At 39.1% G+C, this 25,664-nt stretch overlaps 2 protein-coding genes across 5 annotated transcripts; both read right to left on the bottom strand.

The window, feature by feature from the left end:
- Window positions 1-3,177: 3,177 nt before the first annotated feature.
- On the bottom strand, window positions 3,178-11,522 carry si:ch211-157c3.4 (uncharacterized protein LOC561592 homolog). 4 transcript variants are annotated; one of them, XM_038696079.1, is made up of 5 exons: window positions 11,411-11,522; window positions 6,609-6,658; window positions 6,400-6,492; window positions 6,019-6,220; window positions 3,178-4,491 (listed from the first exon to the last, which is right to left on the bottom strand). In XM_038696079.1, the coding sequence occupies exons 2-5, from the start codon at window positions 6,652-6,654 to the stop codon at window positions 4,374-4,376; spliced, it is 459 nt and encodes a 152-aa protein (XP_038552007.1). In that variant the 5' UTR covers window positions 6,655-6,658; window positions 11,411-11,522; the 3' UTR covers window positions 3,178-4,373. The 4 variants fall into 4 exon arrangements, with proteins under 4 accessions (XP_038552007.1, XP_038551989.1, XP_038552014.1 ...); XM_038696061.1 differs by having other exon boundaries at window positions 6,400-6,495; window positions 11,411-11,521; XM_038696086.1 differs by lacking the exon at window positions 11,411-11,522 and adding an exon at window positions 6,754-6,898.
- Window positions 11,523-17,679: 6,157 nt separating this feature from the next.
- Window positions 17,680-25,600, bottom strand: slc2a6 (solute carrier family 2 member 6). The gene is made up of 8 exons (XM_038696044.1): window positions 25,309-25,600; window positions 24,338-24,609; window positions 23,137-23,233; window positions 22,824-22,923; window positions 22,346-22,539; window positions 21,956-22,131; window positions 21,482-21,759; window positions 17,680-19,763 (listed from the first exon to the last, which is right to left on the bottom strand). The coding sequence occupies exons 1-8, from the start codon at window positions 25,360-25,362 to the stop codon at window positions 19,435-19,437; spliced, it is 1,500 nt and encodes a 499-aa protein (XP_038551972.1). The 5' UTR covers window positions 25,363-25,600; the 3' UTR covers window positions 17,680-19,434.
- Between the last annotated feature and the right edge of the window lie 64 nt (window positions 25,601-25,664).

Here is a 25,664-nt window from a genome sequence, read left to right as displayed (position 1 = left end):
TGGCACTTAATGGCAGAGTTTCTCAGGACTGGCAAATGTACATTTTGGTTGCGGTTTTGAGTTGCTCAGTGACTTTGAAGGAACACACACATGCACGGACATTACCCCCTCTTGACTTTATCTTCCATTTTTGTTTTGTTTCAGGGGGGTTTAATGTCTTTCTCTGTCATTCCTCCTCTGAATGCAAACACACACAAGCTTGGTCATTCTCTCTTGATTGACACTGTCACCTCCAGGTGGTTGGGAGCAGTAACTGCGCTGTGCTTGGTAGGGAGCTGCAGACACTTCGAGCCCACAGGTTTGAGGATTTTGTAGAGACAAAACCAGCATTGTAAGAAACACTTTAAGCCCTATGAATTTATTTGTCTACTTTTGTTTTGTTCCTTTTAAAGCACAGATGGAATGCTCCCCTAATAGCGCATAGCTGGCTCTGTAAAGACAACATTTAAGAATTGTATATTTAAAAATATGAACGTGTAAAATTTAAGAGAAACACGCCTTTGTTGTCGGGTACAGAAGGAGCCAGGTGTTCATATTTCTTGTGTGTAGGGTTTTTTTTTTTTTTTTTTGCGTTCCTGATGTACCATTGACGATTTTTTTCTGTTACATTTGGATTTCTTTTTCTTTTTCAAAACTAACTGCATTGGTTTTGTCTTGTTAAAGTGCAGTACAAAGATGACCTGCAAAATCACACCTTAATTTGATCTTTTCCAGTTTAAAATCCTCAGTGTAGCAGCAGTGTACGACAACTATTCCTGTATATTGCCTTTTTGCTGGAAAATGTATGTTGAATAAAATTTTCTATAAAAACAAAGACGCTACTCTGCGGCTTGTCCATACCAGTGCTAGACACAAAACACTGTTAAAGGAACTGAGATGAGAACATTGGTACCACTGTCTTGTTCGTCTGTTAAATTTAAGGTTCCAGCCAGCTGCTAGTATGCTTAGCTTAGCATAAAGACTTGAACCAAGGCAAAACATCTAATCTGGTTGTGTATTAACTTAAGGTAAGAAAATCCACACCAGCACCTGTACAGCTCACTGTTTAACAAGCTGTATCTTGTCTGTGTAAATATACAAAAGTAAAAGTGTAAAAGCAACAATTCACCATTATACAAGTTGTTATATATGTCCCGGACTATTTCTTTGCTGGGAGCACTAACGTTGCCTTGCTGGAGTGTGCTGAGCCAAGAAATAGCTAGCCGTTTCCAGTCTGCGCCAAGCTAACTGGCTGTTGCCATGTCTAACTCTTGGCAAGAAAGTGAATAAATGTGTGTCCTATTCCTTTAAAATTCAAAGTTGCCTTTGACCCAAAACATTTAGATATACATACATCTTGGATGGCTGAGAATCTTCATGGACATCTAAAACTTGCTTACATGCAGTAAATGTTTTCATAAACTTCAGAACCATTCAGCATGCATGCTTCATGATGGAAGACATTTCAGAAAAGGTATTTTCCCAGTGAGGTTAAAGGTCAGGTCTATGCACAGAACAGCACACACTGGCTGTTCAATGAGCTTAGCTGAGGAGTGTTACTCAGAATGACATGTGATTCACTTTCAATTTAAACAAGACAAAGTATACAGACATGTTTTGAGGTAAATGCTAACATGCGAATGTCTACCGTGTTCACAGTCTCGGCTTAGCCTGTTACGCTTGATACCAAACTACTGAACAAATGAAAACTTTGAACCGAATGATGGCGCTATATGAAAGGTCAGGGCATCACCAAAGTTATTACAAATTATCTTGAGGGGAACATGAATATATGTGCCATAATTCACAGCAATTCATTCAACAGTTGTTGAGATACACTGCTAAAAAAAAATTAAGGGAGCACTTAAATCACACATCTGATCTCAATGAATGAAAAAGGTCAGTTCAAAAAATCTTTACTGTACACTGCTGCATAACGTTCACCACGGTGTCTCCAGACTCTTTCACGTCTGTCACGTGTGCTTAGTGTGAACCTGCTGGGTTGTGAGCACAGATCCTACTAGAGGACATGGGGCCCTTGTGTCACGCTCATGGAGTCTGACAGTTTGGTCAGGAACATGCACACCAGCTGGAGGTCATTTTGTAGGGCTCTGGCAGTGCTCTTGTTCCTCTTCGCACAAAGGAGCGGATACCGGTCCTGCTAGTGGGATGGTGCCTTTCTACAGCCCTGTCCAGCCCTTCTTGTAGCGGCCTGTCTCCCGGTATCTCCTTCGACAACTTTGCTTACACAGCCACACGTCAAGCAAGTGCTACAACACAAACATAGCAAGCCAGCTAATAAGTTATTACTTAATAGTCCAACAGCGAGAAGGCCAGCTCGGTATCTGCCTTGGAGCTCTTTTAGCTCATGCCAACAAGTAAAGGCCAATCTGATATTCGGTCACTCTCTTTTTTGGTCTTCCTACAGCGTCTTCTTCGGTCTCTTCGCAGTGTCTGCAATGATATCCATACTGAGAATCCCAAGCTAGCTTCTTCCAAAGAACTTACATTGTACATTATATATTATCTTATTATATTTCTTATTATTGCTTCTTCTTAAAGCGTACTTGCTGAAGAGTTTTGTTGATGTGTTTTGGTGCCGTAAAGCATTCACTGTTCTCATGATAAAAGGCCTGCCCGGGACTTCAATCTTACATAGTGCCATAGGAAGCTTCCCCGGCCAGGAGCTGCAATGACAAAGACGTCATTCACCCTATTACAAGTCAGTGTACCATCAAAATGATTTTGAAGCTGTTATTTTAAGATAAAAATACTACATAATCTTGCTTTAACCCCTTGACGCCTGAATTTATTTCCGATTACATAAGAAAATGTATTGTTTTTGTTTTCATGTGCTTTCAAGCTGATGCTAAATTAAGTGGAGATTATTAATTTGTCTATAGAACATACAAGAACAAAAAGATATAAATTCAGGTATGATGTGGGTGTGATGCAAATTAGCGACAACAGGCATTAACAAGAAACCAGTGCTTGCAAAAAGTTCCTAAGTACATATCGAATATGCACAAACAGGCATTGGGAGAATACATACACTATCTCGGCTGCAGTCTGAATGGATGATGCGATTTTGCAACAATAAGCGTTAAGGGGTTCACCAACAGGTCAGCTCGTTGGCTCTGACCTCTGTAGATGAGACAAAGATAGGACGAAAATAAACAGAATCACAGCAGGGTGCCATCTATTGTGTGCATATATAGGCTACTTTTATTAGAGAAATAATGTTATAAAATAGTGAATAGAACATAACAGAAGTCCAAGCATACACAGTTGCATCCTGGGGACAGTGTGAAAAGAATCACATCCCTCACAACAACATGTTGCCTCCTTTCTCTTGTACATCATTATTGTTTTATGAAGCAGGAAGATTTTTAATTCTACAAAAGCAATCAGACAAAAACTAATTTCTCAGTAAGATACCAGTAGATGTTTGTTTAGCACAGAGATGGTCAAAAAAGTATTTTAAATATTCAAACAAGTGTCTTGATCTGTGGCTCCACCAGCGATTGACTGCCAATGAACACATCACGCCATAGTGTAGTAGCATAGTGTAGCTTTAATTTTGCATTTTAATGAACTCTCATGGCAAAATCTTTGTTTGGAGGTAAACATTCAAATGATCAAAACAACAATCCTAAATAACATTTACAGCCAGCTGTTGTTGCAGCTTTTAACTAACTTCATGCTCTCTCAGAGCACCCTTCATCCCTAAATTTCATGGCTGACAACATATAAATATAACAAAAATAAGGCACATAGGTCTAATTTGTGTTTATTTAAATGTGTAACTTCAGATTAGACAAAACAATGCCAACACAATTGGATTGTGCAGTAACTGATTTATTGTGTTGCGCTGGCTTGTTGTTTATGAAGATGCTGTTATTCATTCAAAAGCTGTCAATCCCTTCAAATGGACAGCTGGTCTGCTTAAATTCAAATCAACAATCCCTTATTGTATATGATAAAGTGTATTTACAAGTCTTCATTTTAAAAACATAATGCATGCAGAAGTTTCTAAAGATTTTAATAGAGAATATTTCCGCTGTAACAGGGATAAAAATTAAACGTCTCCCAAAAAGTGCACGGGGGTGTGATTGATTTGACTTGTCAGAGCTTTAAAAGTGAGGACATGAAATTTAACCTCTGACAGATACAACCACTCCCAGTTTGCTTATAATATGATGTTTGGTTTTGCCTCGGCTAATGCAATGGTTCACCCATAGATATAAGCTAAATCTGAACTGTGACCTATTTCTGTCAGTTTCCTATAATGCGGCAATGGGTTGTTGTTGTTTTTACCAGGAAAACAAAACACAGACAAAGGTAACAGGATCCTATTTCTTATTTCTGTGGGTCCATGTCTGCCCCCATGTTCATCATTTACAGCATTTTTTCTTCTCAACATGCAGGACTCTGTTGCAGCGGGGGCACGTGTGGTAAGCATCCTTGAAGTTTTTCACAAAGAAAGGGATCAGGCAGCAGCACAGGACTAACCTGCAACACACACACAGTCAGTGTCACACAGATGTATGCCAGAATATGTTTTGTTTGTTTTGACCATTATGTGTTGTGTACGAAAATGATTGGGTGTGGAGGATCAGATTTTTTTTATTTAATAAAAAAAACCCTCCTCAGAGTTATTTATACATCCTCTTGGCTTAAAAAAGTGCAGTAAAACTATAAATGATATATTTATAGAAAACAAAATAAAACGTGTAGACTACCTGCTTAAGTTTATTACAGTCATTGAAAGAGTGAATCGGGCCACATGGCAGCTTTGTGCCTGCTAGATGGCCACAATATTTTCACCTCACCCTGGATACCAAATAATAACTAGAATTACTGCTCCGCAGTTGAATGCCTCCGCCAACCAGTCAAATTGCAGTTTACATCCATGTCTGTCCAGACTCATATAATACTGTATATATAGTAAATACTTGGAAGAAATTGAATAAAAAGGTAGAAAGTGTAGTTTTTGGCTAAATGAACGTTATCACTATATTGATGATATATTGTTGAACTGATTAATGAGAGATTATCATAGATGTATTGGCTAAAGAAGTAAAGATATACATATGCTTGATCACAATATAAAAATGGTATAGTAAGAAGTATAGCTACACAAAATGTGGTGCTTTTCTTTTCTCCTTTTAGATACAAAGTTCCTCTATGAGCTGTAGGTGAAACTCACTCACTCACAGGATCACGATTAGCTAGGCACACTCCAATATGCTGTTTACAGTCATGTGATTATTGTTTACTTGTCGCAGTCAACATGTGAAAACTGGAATCCTACCATTTATTCTTAAATTAATCCCTTACTGGGGTCACATTGACCTGTGACCTTTGAGTCGTAAGTGTGTCTGACCAACTGTGAAATCTGGTCACAGTCTCCCCTCCTGTTCCCGAGTCATGGTGCTGAATAATAGAAAGGTTTTATCCATGACATTATAACGTCACAGTGCAGTTGACCTTTGACCTTTTTGGTAAAAAAAGTTTTTGGGAAATTTTGTCATAACCCCCCCCCCCCCCCCATCACTTCTTGAGTTATGGCCAAAAACGTGTTTTGTGAGGTTGCCGTGACCTTTTAACGACAAAATTATAATCAGTTCATCCTCGGGTCGTTTGTGCCAAATAAAATAATAAATATGAATTACATCAGATGATCATCATAGGCTGGTAAAGAAAAGAATACGCTTCCTGGAGAGATAACATTCAATCAATAAATGATCCACATCTATCTGGTTCTGCAATCTCGTTTTGTTGGTTAAATTGTTAACTGCCCTGAGGCCCCAAAGTCCGCTAGTATTACTGAAGGTCAACTGTCAAAAGATAATTGCAATATATTTGGGGATTGTGCCCCGCTAAAATACAATATCAACTGCATCTTGCTATATTGGCAAATGATGTGGCTTTGTCTTGGGTCTGTGCTGGCTGGTCTCTGGTCTGCTGGCTGCACTTAATTTCTTGGGAACTTGGAGGTAACAGAGATGTATGATGGGCCCTAAAGCACACACTCACCCGCAGCAGATGAAGAGTAAACACATCAGCCAGGCGTACGTCCCTGCTTTGTAGGTGACGTTGGTCATGACCTGCTGCTGGCAGGAAGAGCAGGTTGTCATCCCGGGAGAATTCCCCAGAGCCGTGTCGTAGCTGACAAACTTCCTTTTGGTATCTCCAGCCTCGAGACCTGAGCCGACGCCGCCTCCTCCTTTGGTGTACACTGAAGGAGGGAGACAGGACAGATGGTGGTGAGTGGGAGGCAGGAAGAGAGGATGAGGAGAGGAGAAGGGCCAGAGGGGAGGAAACAGAAAAGTTGATTAACTATGCACTAGAATAAACTGTAGCTATAATGTTTCTGACATGTGTTTCCAGGAAGTGTAACATCGGGTGTTTGTTTACCTGGCGTAGACTGAGAGTCGGAGATTCCCTGAGAGCTGTGAGGGTTGAATGGGGTGTGCAGGTGGTAAACCCTTACTCCGTCTCCCTGACGTTCTACTGCACCAGAAGAGGAGGAGAGACAGAAACAAAATGGAGATATTGAGGCAATATGATGATGATGATGATGATGATGATGAGAATGTTTGTGTGCATGGTCTGTTTGGGTTTACCTGGTACGATGTAGGGAGGGGGTTCTTTTTTCCCATCTGCGCTCATTTTGCTGCAAAGAGAGAGCACAGACAGGAAAGGATTGTTACAAAGGGCACCTGAAGGACTTAAGGTCTTTTCTTAGTAGCCTACTTTAACATTACCCACCCTGTCTTAGTGCTGCTTTCTGCCACCAGGTGGAGTCACAGACTGACTGATGGAGCTAATAACACCTGTCAGGCTCTGATGACAATCTCTGTCACCTCTTACTGGCACCTATTTAGCCCTAAGCCCTATGAATTAGTTGTCGGACCAGGTTATAAACATTGCATTGTGTGGATGTCTCTTGTCAGTAGCCCTGGGGGGAGAAAACGCCTGGGCGGGACTCTGGGTTGTGATGGCTGACTGGTTTCAGGTGTGGTCACTCACCAAAAAGGCTTTTTGAAAAAACGTCTTTGTTTCTCTAGCAAGTCTCACACCTGCTGAGGGGACACGGGGATTTATTTGTTTTATTTGCAATATTTTGATGATGATTTATCAGAAAAGTACATGATCGTTTTCCTATTGTGCTTATGCTTCGTAAGTGTTAGAATTGTCCTCACCCATCAAAAGAAAGAGCTCTTTTTGTTAATCCGACCGTAATATTACGTTTAAATGATATAAGAAAACTCAACAGCATTCTGTATCAAACAAAACAGTGGGATGAAAACAGGAACACCATTTAAATGTGAGGCCGCAGCAGTGACTTAAGACAGGTCTGATACGGCTGTAGGAGAGTGAACAGTGAGCCTGTAATGGATGAGATAAAACAAAAAACGTTGCAAGCTGGATTAAAATGCTGCATCGTTTCCTTGTGTGTCCACCACTGACAAATAAAACAAAAATTAGAAAGTTACATATACTGAATTTGGATTTAATTTTATTAAAATTTTAATGCTTATAACTTTAACAGTCTCAAAATTAAACCAAAGATTCAGAGAAGACAACAAGTAAAAAAAAAACAATTTCACCAATCAACAGATACAAATGTATCTGTCTGTATGGTACAACAAAAACACTGCAGCAGATTCTCTGTAGGCTTTGGGCTTCCTCAGAAGAAGCTACCACACCTTAAGCATACTTGCAAAAAAAGTAAAAGGCATCCATTAATAATCATGCTTGTTCAACAGTAAAATACAAAAATAAACTGCACATAAATCCTCAGTGTGGTCATTCTCAATGGTTGCTTCCTTCTTACACTGGCACATATAACATCTACATATGTTAAGCCTCCATGACTAAGCCCCACTGCTGGCCAGCTAAAGTGCCAACTCGAGGCGCCGCAGACTAAGCTTAAGAGGAACACAAACATGAGATAGATCCTCCACAAAACGCAGCAAAAACCAGAAGACAGGGTAGTCAGGAAGAGAAAAAAATACACAGTACAGAAGATCTACAGTAATTACTGCTATTACTCTACAGCTCAGGACTTAGATGAGCCAAATCTCATTAAAGCCTCATTAAAACATAATTAGAATACTACATTTCTATTCTGCATGGGTCACAAATGAGTGTGGAACCAATTTTCTGCCCAGTTATTGTTATTTACTTTTTTTAAATATTTATTTTTACAGAATTTTTATTTTATATATATATTTTTTTTATTATTTTATTTTGTATTAACACACACAAACACAACTTTTGCTGTTTTATTTCCTTATCTAGTGAAATGTATGAAATTAATTGTCCTTATGTACTTAATATAGCTTTGGAAATATTGATGTTATACATTCATGCCAATAAAGCTAATTTGAATTTGATTTTGAATTTGAAAGAGAGAACATGTTTAAATGATTCATTATTAGCATTATTATTTCTATTAGATCTTGATAGGAACAGAGCACATTCACTACCAGTGGTACAGTTTTGAGTCTCCAGCAATTATTGTTGATTTTGTGAGATTTCTTGGAGGGAAACACACAGTTGTCTTGTGGCTGTGGCATTGTGTAGATCTGAGCAAGAAATGCATTGTCTAAACTTCTAAACTGCTCACATATTAAATTATCAATAACACAGGCTCTGACACAGCGTGATCAGTGTAGTGTTTGTCACGAACAAAAAGCTGCTCTGCTGCACGCTTGCTGTTGTCTGCCTGCTTTTTAGGCCCATTGAATAACCAAAAAGTCATGTGACTAGTTCAATGGATGATCCCATACCAGGAAAAACCCACCTAACAGATGCACATGACTCTACCTCTCGACATTTCTCTCTTTGGTCTCCTTATTCTCGTTGTGTCTATCTTTCCATATACACAAACGCACACACCAGCAGGAGTAGGCGTCCTCTCTCTCTCTCTCTCTCTCTCTCACTCTCTCTCACACACTCAGACACACACACACATATATATATGCACACTACCCTGGTGGACTTTCCTCCATCCATTCATTGAGGTGTAGCAATAGTTCATCCCTTGTCATCGTTTGGAAAAGATGACAGACTGCTTTGTCATTGTGTCACACACAGAGGGCCAGTATACACCCATGTGTTGGTGCAGGAATGCGACGGAGCCGCATGCTTCAATCTGTGTCACAGACTGAGGGAGGGCAGGCTAAACCAATCTGTCATGTGAACTCATTTGTGTCAAAAGAAGACCCTGACATCATGTTGTGTTAATGACATTAAAAAAGTGATGGCTGAATATGTACATGACAATTTGTAAAACATTTCAATCAAAAGTGTCTTTAAAAATCCAAAAAGGGCATAAATTTACAAGTATTTCTTCACATGTTTATGGTTAATTCCTTCCAGCCTGATTTGCCAATTGTCAGGGCTGAACTGGCTGAGCTGCTCTGTCACTTGTTGACTCCATTCCACTGTCCTATAAGTAGCTGGTGCAACATTAATTGGAAAGTTTGGGCTTGTTGTGCTGAAGGAAACACCTGATTCTGATATTTATGTATTTATGTAAAAAAAAAATGCTTGGAGAAGCGCTGCAAAGTGGCTGCAACAGTCACGGTGCGTTCAAGATCTCAAGGCCTTCATTTTAAGAAAAAAAGTGTTGAAAGTCCAATCACAACATTTTATTCTTCATTTCTTTCAGGTTTCTATAATCATGAACAAGATGAAACAATGGCCTACGTCCTGTGTAAGCGATGACCAGGCAAGCGATGACGCTCCATTACAGAGGTAGGTAGCCTACCTGGGAGTGGATTTTTGGAGGAAGGAATTGGGTGCTACTGGTCGAGAAAAACATGCCCAGTTGATGAACCATGAGTTACATTCTGTTGACAAACTAAAGAAACATCCCACGGATATAAAACAGACTCTAGGCCTTTAGACTTTTAGGTGATTACCTGATGTTATCATGTCAGCTGGTAATTTTCCTATGTGGTGAAGAGAGTTCTGAGGTAACTGAAACTCGCTCTCTCATACTGAGCAGGCCAATTTTTCATTTAGACGAGAGTGTCACGGGTGTGGCCTTACCGTATGAGGCATCTGTGTTGGCGAGCGCAACATAACTAAATTTAGATTCTCATTTTCAGTCTGGCCCCAAATCAACCAAAAAACACAGAAAAATACCCCCAAAATAAAGATTCGCCCCACAATACTGGGCAGTGCATCTATCTCAGCACATCAAGCTCACATAATCCAAACATGTATTTTGTTGGAAATCAAAGCAACATATCATGTTTTACATTACATTTAGCTGACACTTTTATCCAAAGCAATTGCTGGATATGTCAGAGGTTGCCATCACCACCCCTCACACCCCCATGCTAAAGGTATAAGGTAAATTCAGGGTTTAATTAAAGTTAGTTTTAAATTTAAAATAAATATCAAATTCAGTCAGATTCTTCTGTAGTGTCTGGTATTTTTGAAGAATAATATGTGGTTGTCTGAAGAGGAGTTTTTCTTAAATTCAGTCGTGTACCAACTTGTGAAATTGAGCTTTTCCATTTTAAAAATGTTCAACAACTATTACTACTTTAGTATTTATGTACTTTATGTAGTTTATTTTTTCACATGAAACCCATCAGCCCCATAAGACCTTATTGTTGTTGTTATGATTCAGTCATTGGTTTTCATGTCTGGTAATACAACTGGTGAGATTACCCTTGGAACTTTTCTCTAAATCTGACAGCATCAACAAACCAACAACAGTAAATGGAAAACATGTTTTATCCAAAGTGTTTCTGCCACTGATTACCACCATTCTAGGGCCGCTACTGCAAAACTACTATTACAAGAACTTTTCTTACTACTATTTTTCTGACCATCAAGACTCAAACTGCAAATTGGTTAACATGTAGAAAACACAAGACAAACTTAGATTTGCTTTACATCACATACAAGTAGACAGAATCTCATTACTGTACATTAAGTACATTAAAGTGATGCCTAAAAGCTTGATGTGAAGAGTTGGGCTCTTTAAAATTACAATTTTGCTGTAGAAATCAGATGTATACGAACGTGTGCTAGGAGCTTAATAGTATTTCATATCACTTTAAACCATGAAATACCAGAGTCTAAGCCACTGAACAAGAGCTCGTGCATACCCACAAATATTACAAAAAAAATAACAGCAAGAAAGAAGAGGCAAACTACAACAAAAGTGACCAGGGATAAAGATCAAAATTAAAATGTTCCATCCGGCCGAGCTGGAGCCTATAAAACCAGCTGTGTCTTTGATCATCCATCAGTAAAACGTCAGCAGATTTAGGTCACAGCGGATTCATTAAAAATGTAATTTACTGTGAGATTTAAAGCTAGAGATTTGTTTGGCAAAAAACTTTCTTTGTGTGTTTTTCTGTCTTCAGGCCTGTTTTTGAGTGTCTGACAGTCTTACCTTGGCTGGTTGTTGCAGTCAGTATGCAGAGGTGTTTGTGTATGTTAGCTGCTGCTGATGTAGAGTCCAGACACTGTGCGGCTGAGACTCCTACCTGTCTCACCTGTTACCTCTACCTATCTCTCCATGGACACACCTCCAGCCACGCCGTCGTCATGAAATACCTGAATATGCTGCAGTGATGAGTCATTCATTGGTTTAGGTGGAACTTTCAAAGGCTGTACTTTTTGAGTTGTTCTTTGTTTCTGGGTGATTATTCAGATAGTGTGTTTGTGTGTGTCACTCTCCCACGAATAACCAGTTTCTCCCCTTCTGCTTCATAGCTCCACAGCAGACTATGTGACCTGACACAGGCTCCAGGCGATCATAGTTTTTGTCATGGGATGTCATTTAGAAAGTGGATATATTTTTGCACACTTTAACATCCCCTTACAATTTGGCCTCACGTTACCCAGATCTGAATCCAACTGTATCATGCATCTAACCAAGTAGTGCCAAAGACAGTCCAGGAGCTCAGTGATGCACTGATTAGGGTGACCAGACATCCTGAGAAATTCTGCACAGTCCCAAATTATGAGCAGTTATCCTGACTCCTGTTCTGTTTGTCCTGAAATTTAGACTAAACCTGATTTTTGATTAGTCTAATAAAACATTAAATGCTGAGCAAACATTCGTTAGGTGTTTCCCATAGATGGGCACTGTTCCAACTGTCCATTGACTAAAGCAGGGACTGCAGGGTATCGTGGACATTTTGTCAACAGAGTTGTTAGAGACACAAAGTAACACGCATGCTCTTTCCCCCTTTTTGTGTACCTGAAGATAGAAGAAGTAACCGACGCGAGGACAGAGGAAGTGCAGTTGCAGAGAGGGAGACATCTGACACAGGTTGCGCAGACAGATGTGACAGCTGATGAAATTAATTAATATAAATAATTTATCTGATTGTATGTAACAGCCCCGCGACCCTGTACGCAGGATAAGCGGTTGACGATGGATGGATGGATGTAACAGATCATGAAATACACGCTGTGAATCACAGTCATTGTGTATTTTTCTGAATGACAGACTGTTGACTTGAACAGAAAGAATTCATTTTAGCATGACTTTCATGTGTGAATGTAATGCACTGGAGGCCATGACCACCCCAACTCCCCTATTCCTTTCTCACTCACTTCTCATCTGGTGGCCCTAGCCCTGAACCAGGTCTGGGAGGAGATCCCCCAGGACACCATTCACGGGTTCATCAAGAGCATGCCCAGATATTGTCAGGTGTGCATACAGGCACGTGGGGGCCATACACACTACTGAGTCACATTATGAGTTGCTGTGATGAACGTCATGAAAGTTGGATCAGCTTGTGACTTCAGTATTTTTACATGTGATCTTTAATCAAGCCCTCAACCAGTTGGTGATTTTGGTTTCCACTGTCAACTGTTACGTCAATTTGTTCTCAATAAATTATACTATGTACAGTAAAGATTTTGAACTTTGAACTATTTCGTTCATCGAGATTGATTTAAGTGTTCCTTTAATTTTTTTGAGCAGTGTAAATTGCTTTTTTTTGTGGCTACTCATGATCAGGAATACCTTGAGCTGTTTAACCTAGTTTAAAGCAAAAATTTGAAATGTTATTGTTTTGCTTTCTTGCAGAAAATTAGAAGAGAAGATAGATTTCACTCACATATCTGTCTGTTATATGAGGCTACAGCTAGCAGCCAGTTAGCTTGGCTCAGAATAAAGACTGGAAACAGCTAGCCTGGCTCTGTCCAAGGGAAACAGAATCCTCCTACCAGCACTTTTAAAGCTCACTAATTTACATGTTATGTGTTGTTTGTTTAATCTGTACAAACACCGAGCTGTAAGCCAGCGGATATTCAAGGAAATTACTGGTCCAGCAAATAAATAGTGCCATAGCACAATGTTTTGTACAAATGAAATGAGACATAACATGTTGATTGGAGAACTTAAGAGTTTCCCCATTTTCCCAGTCTTTGTGCTAAGCTCAGCTGCCGACTTTACCCTGAAACCAGACAAATGGCATCGCCAAAAAGCATTTAAAGTATACTTCGCAAAATATTATTCTTTAAAGGCTTTGCTCATTTTAAACTTTCATGTCTTATGGTGCTGCAAACAAATATTGTGTAAGTAAAATATAAACACATGTCCTCATAAGGGGCTTACAGTATGTAAAAAATTGTTTGCCAGTGGAACCCCCCCCCCAGCCTGTTAGGAGGTGGTGAATGAAGCTGTGCTGAGAGGTTTGGCTATCCATTGATGCCAAATGTAGTTCTTTTATGCCTTTTGGTTGCATTTTGACTGTGTAAACATGGCCCATTGTATTTTGTTAGAAATAACAATAACAAACCTCAGTTTTCTATTGTTGTGTTAACATAGTTGAATTTCAGCTCCAAAGATTACTGGGAAGGTTTGCATTTCCTTTCAGTCAGCTGGGAACAGCCAGTTCAACCACATTTTTCTACTCTTGGTCACTGGATCACAGAGCTAGAGGGAGGTTGGGTGCCTTGTCTTAGCTGACCTTACATGTATATATACATGTATGGAAAATAACACCAAATCATCAAAATTAATTTTAATCAATGACTTTCCAACCCGGAGCCCATTTCTAAAGGCGGACATTGTATAATGTTATAAATAAGTCAGTCTGAATTAAAGGTAAACCTGTATGAACTAGATGCAATGGCGCATCCATAAAAACAAAGTGTTTTGAAAAGAAATGTATTAAATTCTGTTCAACAACACATTTTGATTCCTGAGCCGTATTATGTTATCTAACTGCTGCTATTAATTACACCACTGTCACTTTACCTTGTAATTATGTCTCCAAATGCTCTTGTATAGTTTTTTATTTTTTATTCTACACTGCAAAAACTAAAATCTTAGTAAGATTAATTATCTTAATTGAAGGCAAAATATACTTGTTTTTTGTCTGACAAGATATTTCTTCTTACCAGGCGGCTTTTATGTTAGAGAATTTGACTTGTTTCAAGTTTTTGGCCTTAAGTAGCAAGTGAAATATTCTTGTTCTGTTGGTAGATAATTTTGCTTTTTTTAAGTAAGATTTCCCCCATTTTAATGCTTTTTGTCCCTTGTTTTTGAGAGCTCAGTTTTTGCAGTGTAGTCTTATTTCAGTTGTGTATACCTCTTATTTATTTATCTGTACTTATTGCTGTCCTTGTACTGCTGCAACAACCGTATTCCCCCGCTGAGGATCAATAAAGGTTTTTCTGTTATAAAATGGGACTCTCTGTCAATGTATTTGGTGGTGAGTGTAATGGGTTACAGTTTCATCTCAAAATATCTCACCTTTTTAGATGAGCTAAAACATATTTAAAAGTATAAATATATACAATATAAAATGCATTGTCCAAATGTTTCTCCTCCTAAACACCTCAGTTGGAGGACAGTACAGTGCTAGTAGTAGTAGACAGATTACAGTATGTGAGAGTGTGGGGTGTTGCCTCTTCTCGCGATATCAACTGGGTGAGGTGATGTGTGTGTGTGTGTGTGTGTGTGTGTGTTTCGATGGGCCTGATGAACAACATTCCAGATAATAGACCAATCCCTACAGAGTCTTAAATTCCTTAAAAGGTTGAGGTGTGTGTGTGTCTGTGATGATGTTTTGTATGTACTGTGACATTTTTAAGTGATTACAGGGCAGGGGTTGAGCCCTTTTCCCATTGAGAGTCTTGACTCAATGTTAATGCTGATAGTAATGCAAATGCAGGTTTAACAATTCCAGTTATTTCTATTAAAGAGAGGGGAAAACACACATAACCACAGTTTTAAAGGTGCTACTAAGATTAGTACCAATTAGTTAAACAGTGAAAAGCTCTTATAGTGAACACATCTGTCTGGGTCAAATTGATCAGCGAAGGATTATTATAACCAAATGTTTAAATTTTTTCTTTATTTCTCATGCAGCTCACCATCTATTTGACATTAGTATATTTATAACATGATTATGAAATATTAAAACAGACAGCTTTGTAATTTATTGAATCTCATTGACTGTTTCAAACACATTTCAAATTACTGTAGAAATTAAATTACTGTGTGTGTATAATTCAAATACACTATGCATTGATACAGTACAGTGGTGCATCTAAATTATTGCTTACTGCAGTTCACATTATGCTTAACCTATTGTTTAAAACAGTATTGTGCTGGTTACTAATACATTTAAATCAGTAGAGCAAATAGGCTACTGACCCACAGCTCAGCAGTGGTTTTGTGCCATTTTTAACAGGCGTGAAAATAAACTGAAGGCTATCAATGCCGAACTGGTAGAGAAAATAAACTTTTTAATAAAATATTCCATAATTTTTCCATAATATATGTTGTCATCTATAAAAAAAAAAAGAATTAGCATATGAGGCGATTCTTAACTTTGACCTTTTCCTGACTTTGTTTTTAATACAGACATTGAGCATTCAGCAGCAACAATGCTGTGATTATTTGAATAAAATCACATCCCCTAGCAAAAAGTAGCATTTCAAGTTAGGTGGCACTTAATATTTGATGAAAACAATACACAAAACTACAAATGATTACTAATGAATATATTGTCCAATAATGGCAGAAAGTAATCAGGAAGAAGAATCCCAGGACAGTTAACACCGTCCCTGCCATAAACTTATGTCAACTGTCAATGTGCAAAGACATTTAAAATTACGATGTAAAGATTTAATTCACCTTTCTTGACAGTGGCAAAACACTTAAAGGTGACAAAAAATTCACCCACTCAAGGCAGGTAGTGAGGAAAGAGGGAGAGAAGGAGGGAAACAGTGAAGGAAGGAAGGAGGTGGGTATAATCAGAAATATAAAAATAGCCTCTGACTCAGCAGGTATATAAATACTGATCTGCTTGTCTGTCTTGTATCATAGTCGTCTTACCCTTTGATGTGGAGGGTAACATAAAGATTTGACTGCTGTTTTGTTTGAATGGACATTAAAGGTACTAACACATTAAATCACACTGCAAAGGATCTTTTAGCAACTTTTTTATATACTTTTTTAATATTTGATGTTGTGACACAAACACCTGAACTGAACAAGCATTACACACACAGCACGCACATATGGGAAAGATATGCATACCTGCCATAGCAGCATGTATGTACGTGTATTTACAGATTTATAGACCTTTAGGTAATACTGTAAGTAATTATCCCGGGAAAGTGTCATGTCTGAGAAGCTGAATAATTGTATTTGTCTTGGTCTAATCTAATTAACATACACATGGAGAAAGAGTAAAAAGTGTAAAATACACAACAGACACCCCAACAGTTAGCTTGTTAATCTTGTATTAGCAACACATAAGCTCCAGACAGCTAACAGTGGCTAGTTTGGGTGGCAGCAAGCTGATAATAGAAAAACAAAATTCACAAATCAACAATCACAAAACAGCTGTCATAAAAGATATAGAGATACTTCTCCAACAAGGACATTTATGAAATAGATGTCAATATATTTGCCTGTACACAGGTCTGACAAAATGGCGGCTATAACAACACCATTTAAGCAGCTATAAAACTGCACCAGCAGCGGTTGCCAATAGCAACAAACTGCTGGTGGCAGAACAATTATTTTACTGTTTATGTATTAGATCCCTGAAGTATTATCTTTTATTAACTCCACAGTAGCTGTTAGAGTAACAACACATCATCTGTTCGACTAATCCAGTGAGAGAGCTCAGAAATGCACTGCCTCACCCCTTTGTATTTTCTGTACTTGCTGCAACACATTGTACAGGTGGCATTTCATTGTACATGTACTATGTAAGTGCAGAGTGGTTTGACAAACTAGACATTAAACGTTTTCTCTTAACTGTCATTAATAAACACACTGCTTTAGAAAGTTTCAGCTAATGATGCTCTATAACACATGATAACCCATTATAAGGCGCAGCAGTGGAATGAAATATAAACACTTCCTATCTCTTAAGTGGGTGTGGTCTAGTCTCCCGCCTCTCCCTCTACCTTCTTTGGGGTGGACGTCCTATGCTTGGATGAAAGCATATGGGGTTTTGCATTCATGATGTTATCAGTAGAACTTTAAAATAACAAACTTTGATAAAACTTATATCTCACTGATAAATCTGGACCATCTCTGTCAATAGAGATATGCAATGCCAGATCTTGTGAGAGTGTGTTGCTGACACAGAGATGGGTATCAAACTAAATAAATGTTCTCCTGAGTCTGATAACATCACAATAAGGTGGATGGTAAAAATGGAGAGACTACACAGATTTGCATAAAACTGTTTATATGCACGTAATTTACTCAGCATTACAGATTCACTCTAAAGCAATATCTACTAAAACAGTGGGTAGACAAAATAACGGGATCATCTGACAGTGTAATGAAATCACATATTTTGCAATCCTACTGTTATGAGGTTGTGTCAGAGAGGTGTAAAATGGCTGAAGGTGTATATTCATATTATCCACCAGAACTTGTAACTGTCTATTATTTTCTGCTATCTAGAGTAATCTACATTCTCTACTAAAAAATCAAGAGAATTCATTATTTGTTAAGATTATTTAGTTTTGTTCTACCTTGGTAAAGAGATTTTAGCGTGACAGCAGGACCATGTTTCAGTTTAATGGATCCCTTTGCACTTACATATAAAATGATTAAGTAAAAACATCTGCACATTTCCACGAGTTTTGAACAGACATTTTTTAACCATACACAAATACCTACATATACTGTGTTACACATTTGTTTAGCAAACACTCATCTCAACCGTTGTAAGTGGTATATTGTGCATTTGCATATGTGTATAGAAACTGTACAGTTCAAAACTGTGACTTTCATATTTTTCATAATTCATTTTCATATCAATTTCATATTTTCATGTCCATAGTCCATCCATTAACTGCTGTGAGTTAACAACATGTCCAATGCTGTTATTAAGGAACTGGGAAGCATGGGGAGGTTGCTATCTGCAACTCAAACCTACGACACTGAGCGCACACTGTGGCATGTGACCTGGCCTGCTGAGCCACCACTGTGTCCCGGCAATATCAATTCCTGTTATGTTTTTTAGGCCCAGAGAAGATGATGAACCAGTTTTTCCCCAAACAGCTGCCAACCAGTTTGTTCACATGGTTGATAAAATTTTTAAGGATACGGTACAACAATCTACTAGGACCATCAAAAAACTCTCATTAATAATACAAGAGTCAGAGCAGATTTAAGAGAAGAGGTGGAGCTTTCAGACAGTTAGGTAGAAATGAGGGACTTGAAAACATGTGTCACATCTTAGTTATTATATTTAGTTATTTATAGATATCGGCAAATGCCCTAATTAATTTATGTTTTTGGTCTTTGAACAGAAGGAAGTATCTCTTAATGTTGTTATATCCTGCTTTTAAAATAAGAGTACAGAGCCATTAATAACACAAAAAAATTCTTTCTCGCAAATTGATAAATTAAATCTCAGAGAACATTCAAGTTCTTTTCATGTAAATTTACTACTTTAATCTCAGAGAACATCCTTGTATAACTTTAATCTTACAAACTTTGTTTTCTGAATAGTGCTCCCCTCCCCTGGCTCCATAAAAAGTTTTACCTTTATACATATATATATAAATTGTAAATATATTATGTTGCAGCTGATGTTTTTTGCCAATCTATGTTACATAATACAGCATGATTAAAAGAAATAATTCAGCTGTTGATTACTTGTTTAATAATTAGACCTTCATAACACCAATCAGCTCCAACAACAAAAACCCAAACTGGGTGTAAACTTTGTATAACTATGGTAGAAATACTGCATAGTTTGAAACATAGTATAGGCTACTAAAGAAAAACAGCTAGCCTACTTGTTAAGCAATAAATGTTACTGGGCCGACTGTTGGCTCAATGCATTGTGTTAAATAAGTTGGAGTCAACGAAACATTTACATTTATACACACACATAGAAATGTTATTATTGCAACATGATTTTTAATAGAGACCTGCTTCTTGCACTAATGGTAACTGTTCTTTGGGCTTCAGCTCGACTGTGTAGTTGAGTGACTCCGGACGATGGTGAACGTACGTCCTGTCCTGAAATAGTTCTCAATTTCCTCCAGCGAGCGGCCACGAGTCTCTGGGATGCACACAGCATTGAACAGCAGACAGAACACACACACCACAGTGAAACACAGGTAGGGCACATACAGGCCATAACTGTCCACCAGGTGTGTGAAGGCGTGTGTAAGCAAAAAGGCCGTCACCCAGCTCACAGTCACACACAGACCTGAAGCCACGCCCCGGGCAACCAGCGGCAACACCTCTGACATCAGCAACCACGTAATTGGGCCCCATCCCATGGCGTATCCTAGGACACAACCAACAATGTGATGACAAAGCAAACAACTCATAATAAAGCAGATTATGTCCAAGTACAATAAAAGCACCAACGGTCATGAATAGCACCTTGTTGGGGCACGACTATGTTTTGGGAGGTATATCAGACTACGGTACATTTGATTAATTTCCTCACAATAACAATGTCATATGAATAAAGCAATAAAATGTTTGTTCTCTCCTTTAGCTCTGATTTTGGACAGGTGAGAGCATTATCGTTGAATCCTCATAGCACCAATCAAGTAAGGTGAAAAATAATTGAATAATCAATAATTGAAACCAATTCAACTAAACAACCCAAAACACACAGTTTAATAAAGTGTAGGATGTTTATGTGTAATAGACAGCAGTTAATCACGCAAGTAGGCTATAACAGAAAGACATTAGACAGGTCTTAACTTGTTGAAAGAAGACAAAAGGTAATTTATAGCAAACTGCTGGGTTAAACACAGAGACACACCCCTTACAGGTTATCACGTCTTTGCCCAATTTACCCAAATGATGTCTGTTTGTTTACAAGTACTAGCTTGAGTGTACTAGTGGGGTACTACAAAACATGTTCGACATAGCCAGGCTTTCGTTGTGTTAGCTGGCTTGACAAAATCTAATACCCCAATCAGAGATAATGGGTATCACACATGGGTGTCCAATAATACTTGGAGTCCAATTTTCCAGCAGTGGCCACTCGCTTTCCTTAAACTGCAAACAAGGAAAATGATGACTCTTCCTATTATGATACTTTGATCCATGGAGGTTTAATGTTCCTAAAACTTTCCTCCAGCTGAGAAAAGCGATTTAAAAATGCATGATGTCATCACAATGTAAAGTCTACGGCCCCAGCCAGAAATCGTGCAAGTTGGTCTATCTGTGGGTTCACAGTACTACAGGGCATGCCTACTGACACGCCCTCTAAACGGCTCCAGCTTGGTTAGGTTTAGGCACTAAACTACTTGGTTAGAAAACATCATGGTTTGGGTTAAATTAATGACATTAATCCGGTAAGTTATCGCAGGGGGCATGTTGTGTAGTGAAGTTGGTGGATCCTTCTCAATTTGCAGCTGGGGCCAGAAGGAGAAACACTACTGAGCACATTCAATGGGCCATATACCCTGGATGTAAATCTGAAATCTCAAAACTTTTCTTGGGGAATGCACCAGGTGAGCCAAAGAACTTCGAGAAATGCTAAACGGACTGAATAAGGATTTTTTCCCCTAGGATGGTTTGAATTCAAGACCAAGTAGTTATAATGGATAGCACAGAATATACAATAATTATTTTGGCACAAAGCAACACTATTGCTGAAAATAAGGCAAGACAGGAATGAATGACTTTTCCAATGTGGAAATCACCTTTGGCCAAATCAAAGTGAAACAGCCAATTTAAATCCAAAACTCTGAACATGACTTCCTCCGGAGCAGGGTTGCTATATGATTTTCAATGGTAATCTAGCCAAGTTAAAAGACAGCCATCTGCGTGACATTGAAAACTCGTTCTCTTTGGGCCTTAAATATCTGACGTAAATTTTATGGCAATCCAGCCAATAGTTGTTGAGATATTCAGCCTGGTCCAAATTGGTGGAATGAACGTCTGACCAGCATTGCTCTATATACTCTGCTAATGTGGCTAAAAACAAAGGTGTGATTAGGTAAAGTATGGGTTTTCATCACTTTTCAAGCTTGCAACACTCACCAAATATAAACACCATGGTGCTGATGAGAGGAATGAGGCCTGCTGCAGTGTTTCCAATTACATTAGGGGAGCTGTAGTCCACACTCGCAGTGAGATTCAGAGGGCCGGGGCCTGGAGGGCAAGCTGTGGTGTGGGAGATCATGGTCAGAGTCAGAGTGGACAGGAACATCAGCATGCTCGACGTGTACAGCAGGGCTTTGCGTCCCACCTTGTCCATCAAAGTGGCTGCCGTGGCAACAGAAAAGAGGCGGACCACACCCACAAGGGCAGCATCATACCTGACAGACACAGAACACGGAGAGGTCAGTGTTTGGAGTTTCTGATTACAAGTCATTAATTATTAATAATGAATCTTTCTTGATTTACACACTTATGAATTGATGGGTAGATAAATCATACAATTGCGTCCATATAAAATAAAGATCAAGTGTTCATAAATGCATAAATAATAGAGCAAAGGAATAGATGCCCTACTTGGGCTCCAGGGAGACTTTGCTTTGGGAAAAGATGGGCTCCAGGTAGACCAGGATGGGCGTGATGCCCGTCATCTGCTGCAGGAAACGCATTACCACTGAGATGAGGATTGGCCTGTAGTAGATGGGTGTTGCCAGCTGCGACCATGTGACTCTACCCTGTGTGTTGATGCTGTGCTGCATTGGGAGACACACAGATAAACACATGTGTGTGTACTCCTGTATGCCTCTAGCTTGCGTACCACTGAAGCCAAAGTGTGAGTATGACCTTAAACAGTCATCTGTCTCATCCTTTAAAGTTACATCAGTGTTTGTAACTGACCTCTTTAACCCCAGTGGTACATGTAACTGCCCCCCTTAAGTAATTAAAACACATATATGTTCTTTTTACCTTTATGGCACTGATCTCGATGTGTGTGTCGTAGTGTTTCCCCCTCAGCCAGCGGAGGGCCTTCTCAGCCTGCTGCTCTCTACCCAGAGAGAGGAGCCTTCTGGGGGAGCTGGGCATGAACGCCAGCAGCACAACCATCAGCAATGCTGGCAGCTCCCCCGCCACTGCCAGCCACCGCCACGGTACCACCAGACCTGTGCATCATGAGATTATGATAGTTAAAGAGAGTAAAAAAGCAGTTATAAAGTGAGACTCGTTGTCTTGTGGCTACATTGCATTCTGATCTATTGAGGCTGCTATCAATTGTGCCTCTGTCGTGATCCAGCTCAGCTTTTTTTAGAAGCTGCTCAAGATTTGTGTTGAGCAAGACACTGGCTTTTTTGGAATTGGAAGTTGCTTTGTGTAAGGGCTTTAGCTAGATGTATAAAAAAATATATTGTACATTAGTATTCATGCAGCAGTATTGGTGTGTTCCTACCCAGGGCGTAGAGTGCCAGGGACCCAAACACAGCAGTGATCTGAGGGCAGGAGCCCAGAGCTCCTCTTACTGCTTTGTGGGAAATCTCTGAGATGTAAACCTGTTACATAAACACACAAAAGGCACACATACAGAAACAAGAACACATGTAGCATGAATTAAGGAAAAAAGCCATGAAGGAAATACAACTGCAAACTCTGAGATGAAAAAGGGGTAAAATTCCTGTACAAGAGTTTTGTTACTGACGTTGTTAATTGGGACAAAAACTTGCATAGATAGGTTAGAAAAACTTTGTGTAAGCATGGTAACTTACAGGGATGGATGCTGCTGTCATACCCCCGGCTATGCCTGTGAGGAAACGACCCACATGGAGCATCCACAAGTCCACAGCCCCTCCCATCAGCATGTATCTAATACACATATATGGACATGTAAACAAAGACTACACTCATACCCTTACACAGACATCATGACCCACATAAAAGCATCTATGGACTGCAGTTTATTCAGAGCAGACTATGTACAGTAAAGTTATGAAATACAGTACCATTAATTAATGTCTCCTTTAAAACTGTGTTCTGTGTTGGACATAAAGTTGTTTCTCTGGGTGTTCTTACATCATAATGGCCATACAAACAAACAGAATGATACAGATTTTATTTGTGGAATGTAATATGTCATAAGGAATTACAAATGATCTAAAATACAATTTTACTTTTACCTACTGCATCAGACGGTGGTGGACAAAGTATTCAGATGCTTTCCTTAAGTCAAAGTAGCAATACTAGTGTAATAAAGCTAAATAAGTATTATCAGAAAAATGTACTTCAAGTATCAAAAGTAAAAATGCCAATTATGCAGAGTGGACGCTGTCACTGTTTATATTTTATTGATTTGTTTCTACAGATGTATTATCATGGTATAGTAAAAACAGTGTGATAATGTTGTTGCTGATTGAGCAAATTCTAACTACTTATTACCGTTCAGCAGTTTAATCAAAATTAATGCATAACGTTGTCAATAGTGATCATTTATTTTGTATGTTAATTAAAGCTCATAGTCCATCCACACATGTGTTTTCACTTATGTTGCCTAACGACCCTCATCTCAGGACTGCGTGGGCGTGTACACACAGTCCTGCACTTCATTGACATCTCCCTCACCCTGCTGGTGGTTTTGTTGTACTGTACCTGTTAGGGCGATACATCCTACTGTTATTGTTATTGTTCAGAATTTATAGAGTTTGATGGCATTTAATTCTCAGAATACCTCCCCCTGACTGGAGGTCTCATCAGCAAAAATAATTTAAAGTTTGGTTACTTGTTGTATTGGAGTAAAAAGCGCCACATTTCACTCTGAAATCGGTGGAGTACAAGTGTAAAGTAACATAACTTCGAAAAACAAGTACCTCAAAATTGTACTTGAGTGAATGTACTTGAGTGAATGTACTTGAGTGAATGTACTTGATGTACTCCCCCACAGTTTCATGGCTGTATGTTGTCACTGAGACCCACCCAATAGTCGACGGCACTGCTGAGGTCATGATGGTCAACTTGCGTCCAATCATGTCATTGAGCAGCATGGCCCCCAGCCCTCCTGCTGCTGCACCCAGTGTGTAGATTGAGCCGAACCAGGCAGCCTGCTCCGTGTCCATCCTGAGCCGAGGGTCGACATTGGGATCCTTCAACTTTGGCAGGACCGGGGAAGAGTAGACCAGGGAGTAACCGAAATTGAAGTTCCCCAGGACGGCAGAGAATACGGCCAAGTACAGTTTGGCGTTATTGATCTGGAGTGGAAGGATGTGGACAATTTAAAACTCGCAGCATAAACTGCATACATAAATACTGAAAAGGAAAAAAAAATTTGGACTCGCCACTACATTCTGTCCACAATATACACAATATACAGTCAAGTCAGGTCCTCTAGTACATGAATCTGATGTGATTTCCCCCAGTCTGACTCAAAGTTAACCCGCAGGAAACCCAAGGATGGACTCATCACAGTATTTCCTGCATGAAGACAGGTACTCAGTGAAAAGCTTCACAACAGTGATAAGTACCAACATTTTACCAGAATAAAGAAAAAGTGTGAGCTATAATATTTGCAGGCATTTAAATTGACTCTAGGCAGGTTACTTTGGTTCTGCTTTACTCCACTGAAAGCTTCAGTTTCAGCCACAGTGCTTTCTATATCTCTTCAAGGTATGAGGGATGCCACCTAATTAAATGTGGTTCAGCCTAGACATGTTTTGCTCTTTTTTTGTCTTTTGGTGCCACTGTTGTTTATTACCATGGAAACATGGCTCTCTGTTCTGGGTTATCCTGAGAGTACGGAGGCTGACTTTTAGGCTTGAAATAAGCTTTTCTTTTTGTGAATCTGAGTAAGTGTTGTTAGACTGATCTCAGAGCAAAATTAATACTGGCCTAACACCACAGACCAATATCACTGTGAAACCAGACCCAGGTCAGACTAACAAGTTAGTTACCTTGGATGCAGATGATGTTGGTCTTCTGTTCAGCAGTGGAGTCTCTTCATCCATGTCTGCCTTTCTCAAAGGTGTCCAATATATATAATCAGTTTGTGGATCTGTAATGTTTGTTGTCCTCAAAAAGGGAGGAAATGAAATGAAAACACTGCCAGTCTGTCCTGTTCCAATGCAGCTTCCAACAGATGGTAATCCTTCTCTACAGGCTTGGAAGAAAAATTAAACCAGTCACCTATCCTGTTCGAGTGACAAACTTCTTCCTTCTGTAGACAGCGTGTTTCAGGGTTTTCTAGACGGACAGAATGAAACCAACAGGAACAGAAACTAAAAACTGTGTTTACACTGGACTTTCACAC

Source organism: Micropterus salmoides, unplaced genomic scaffold (genome assembly GCF_014851395.1).
Source record: "Micropterus salmoides isolate LMB-PRFRI ecotype aquatic unplaced genomic scaffold, ASM1485139v1 Ms_hic_scaffold_10, whole genome shotgun sequence".
NCBI classification, from domain to species: Eukaryota; Metazoa; Chordata; class Actinopteri; order Centrarchiformes; family Centrarchidae; genus Micropterus; species Micropterus salmoides.
This window is presented reverse-complemented; position numbering and strand designations above follow the sequence as displayed.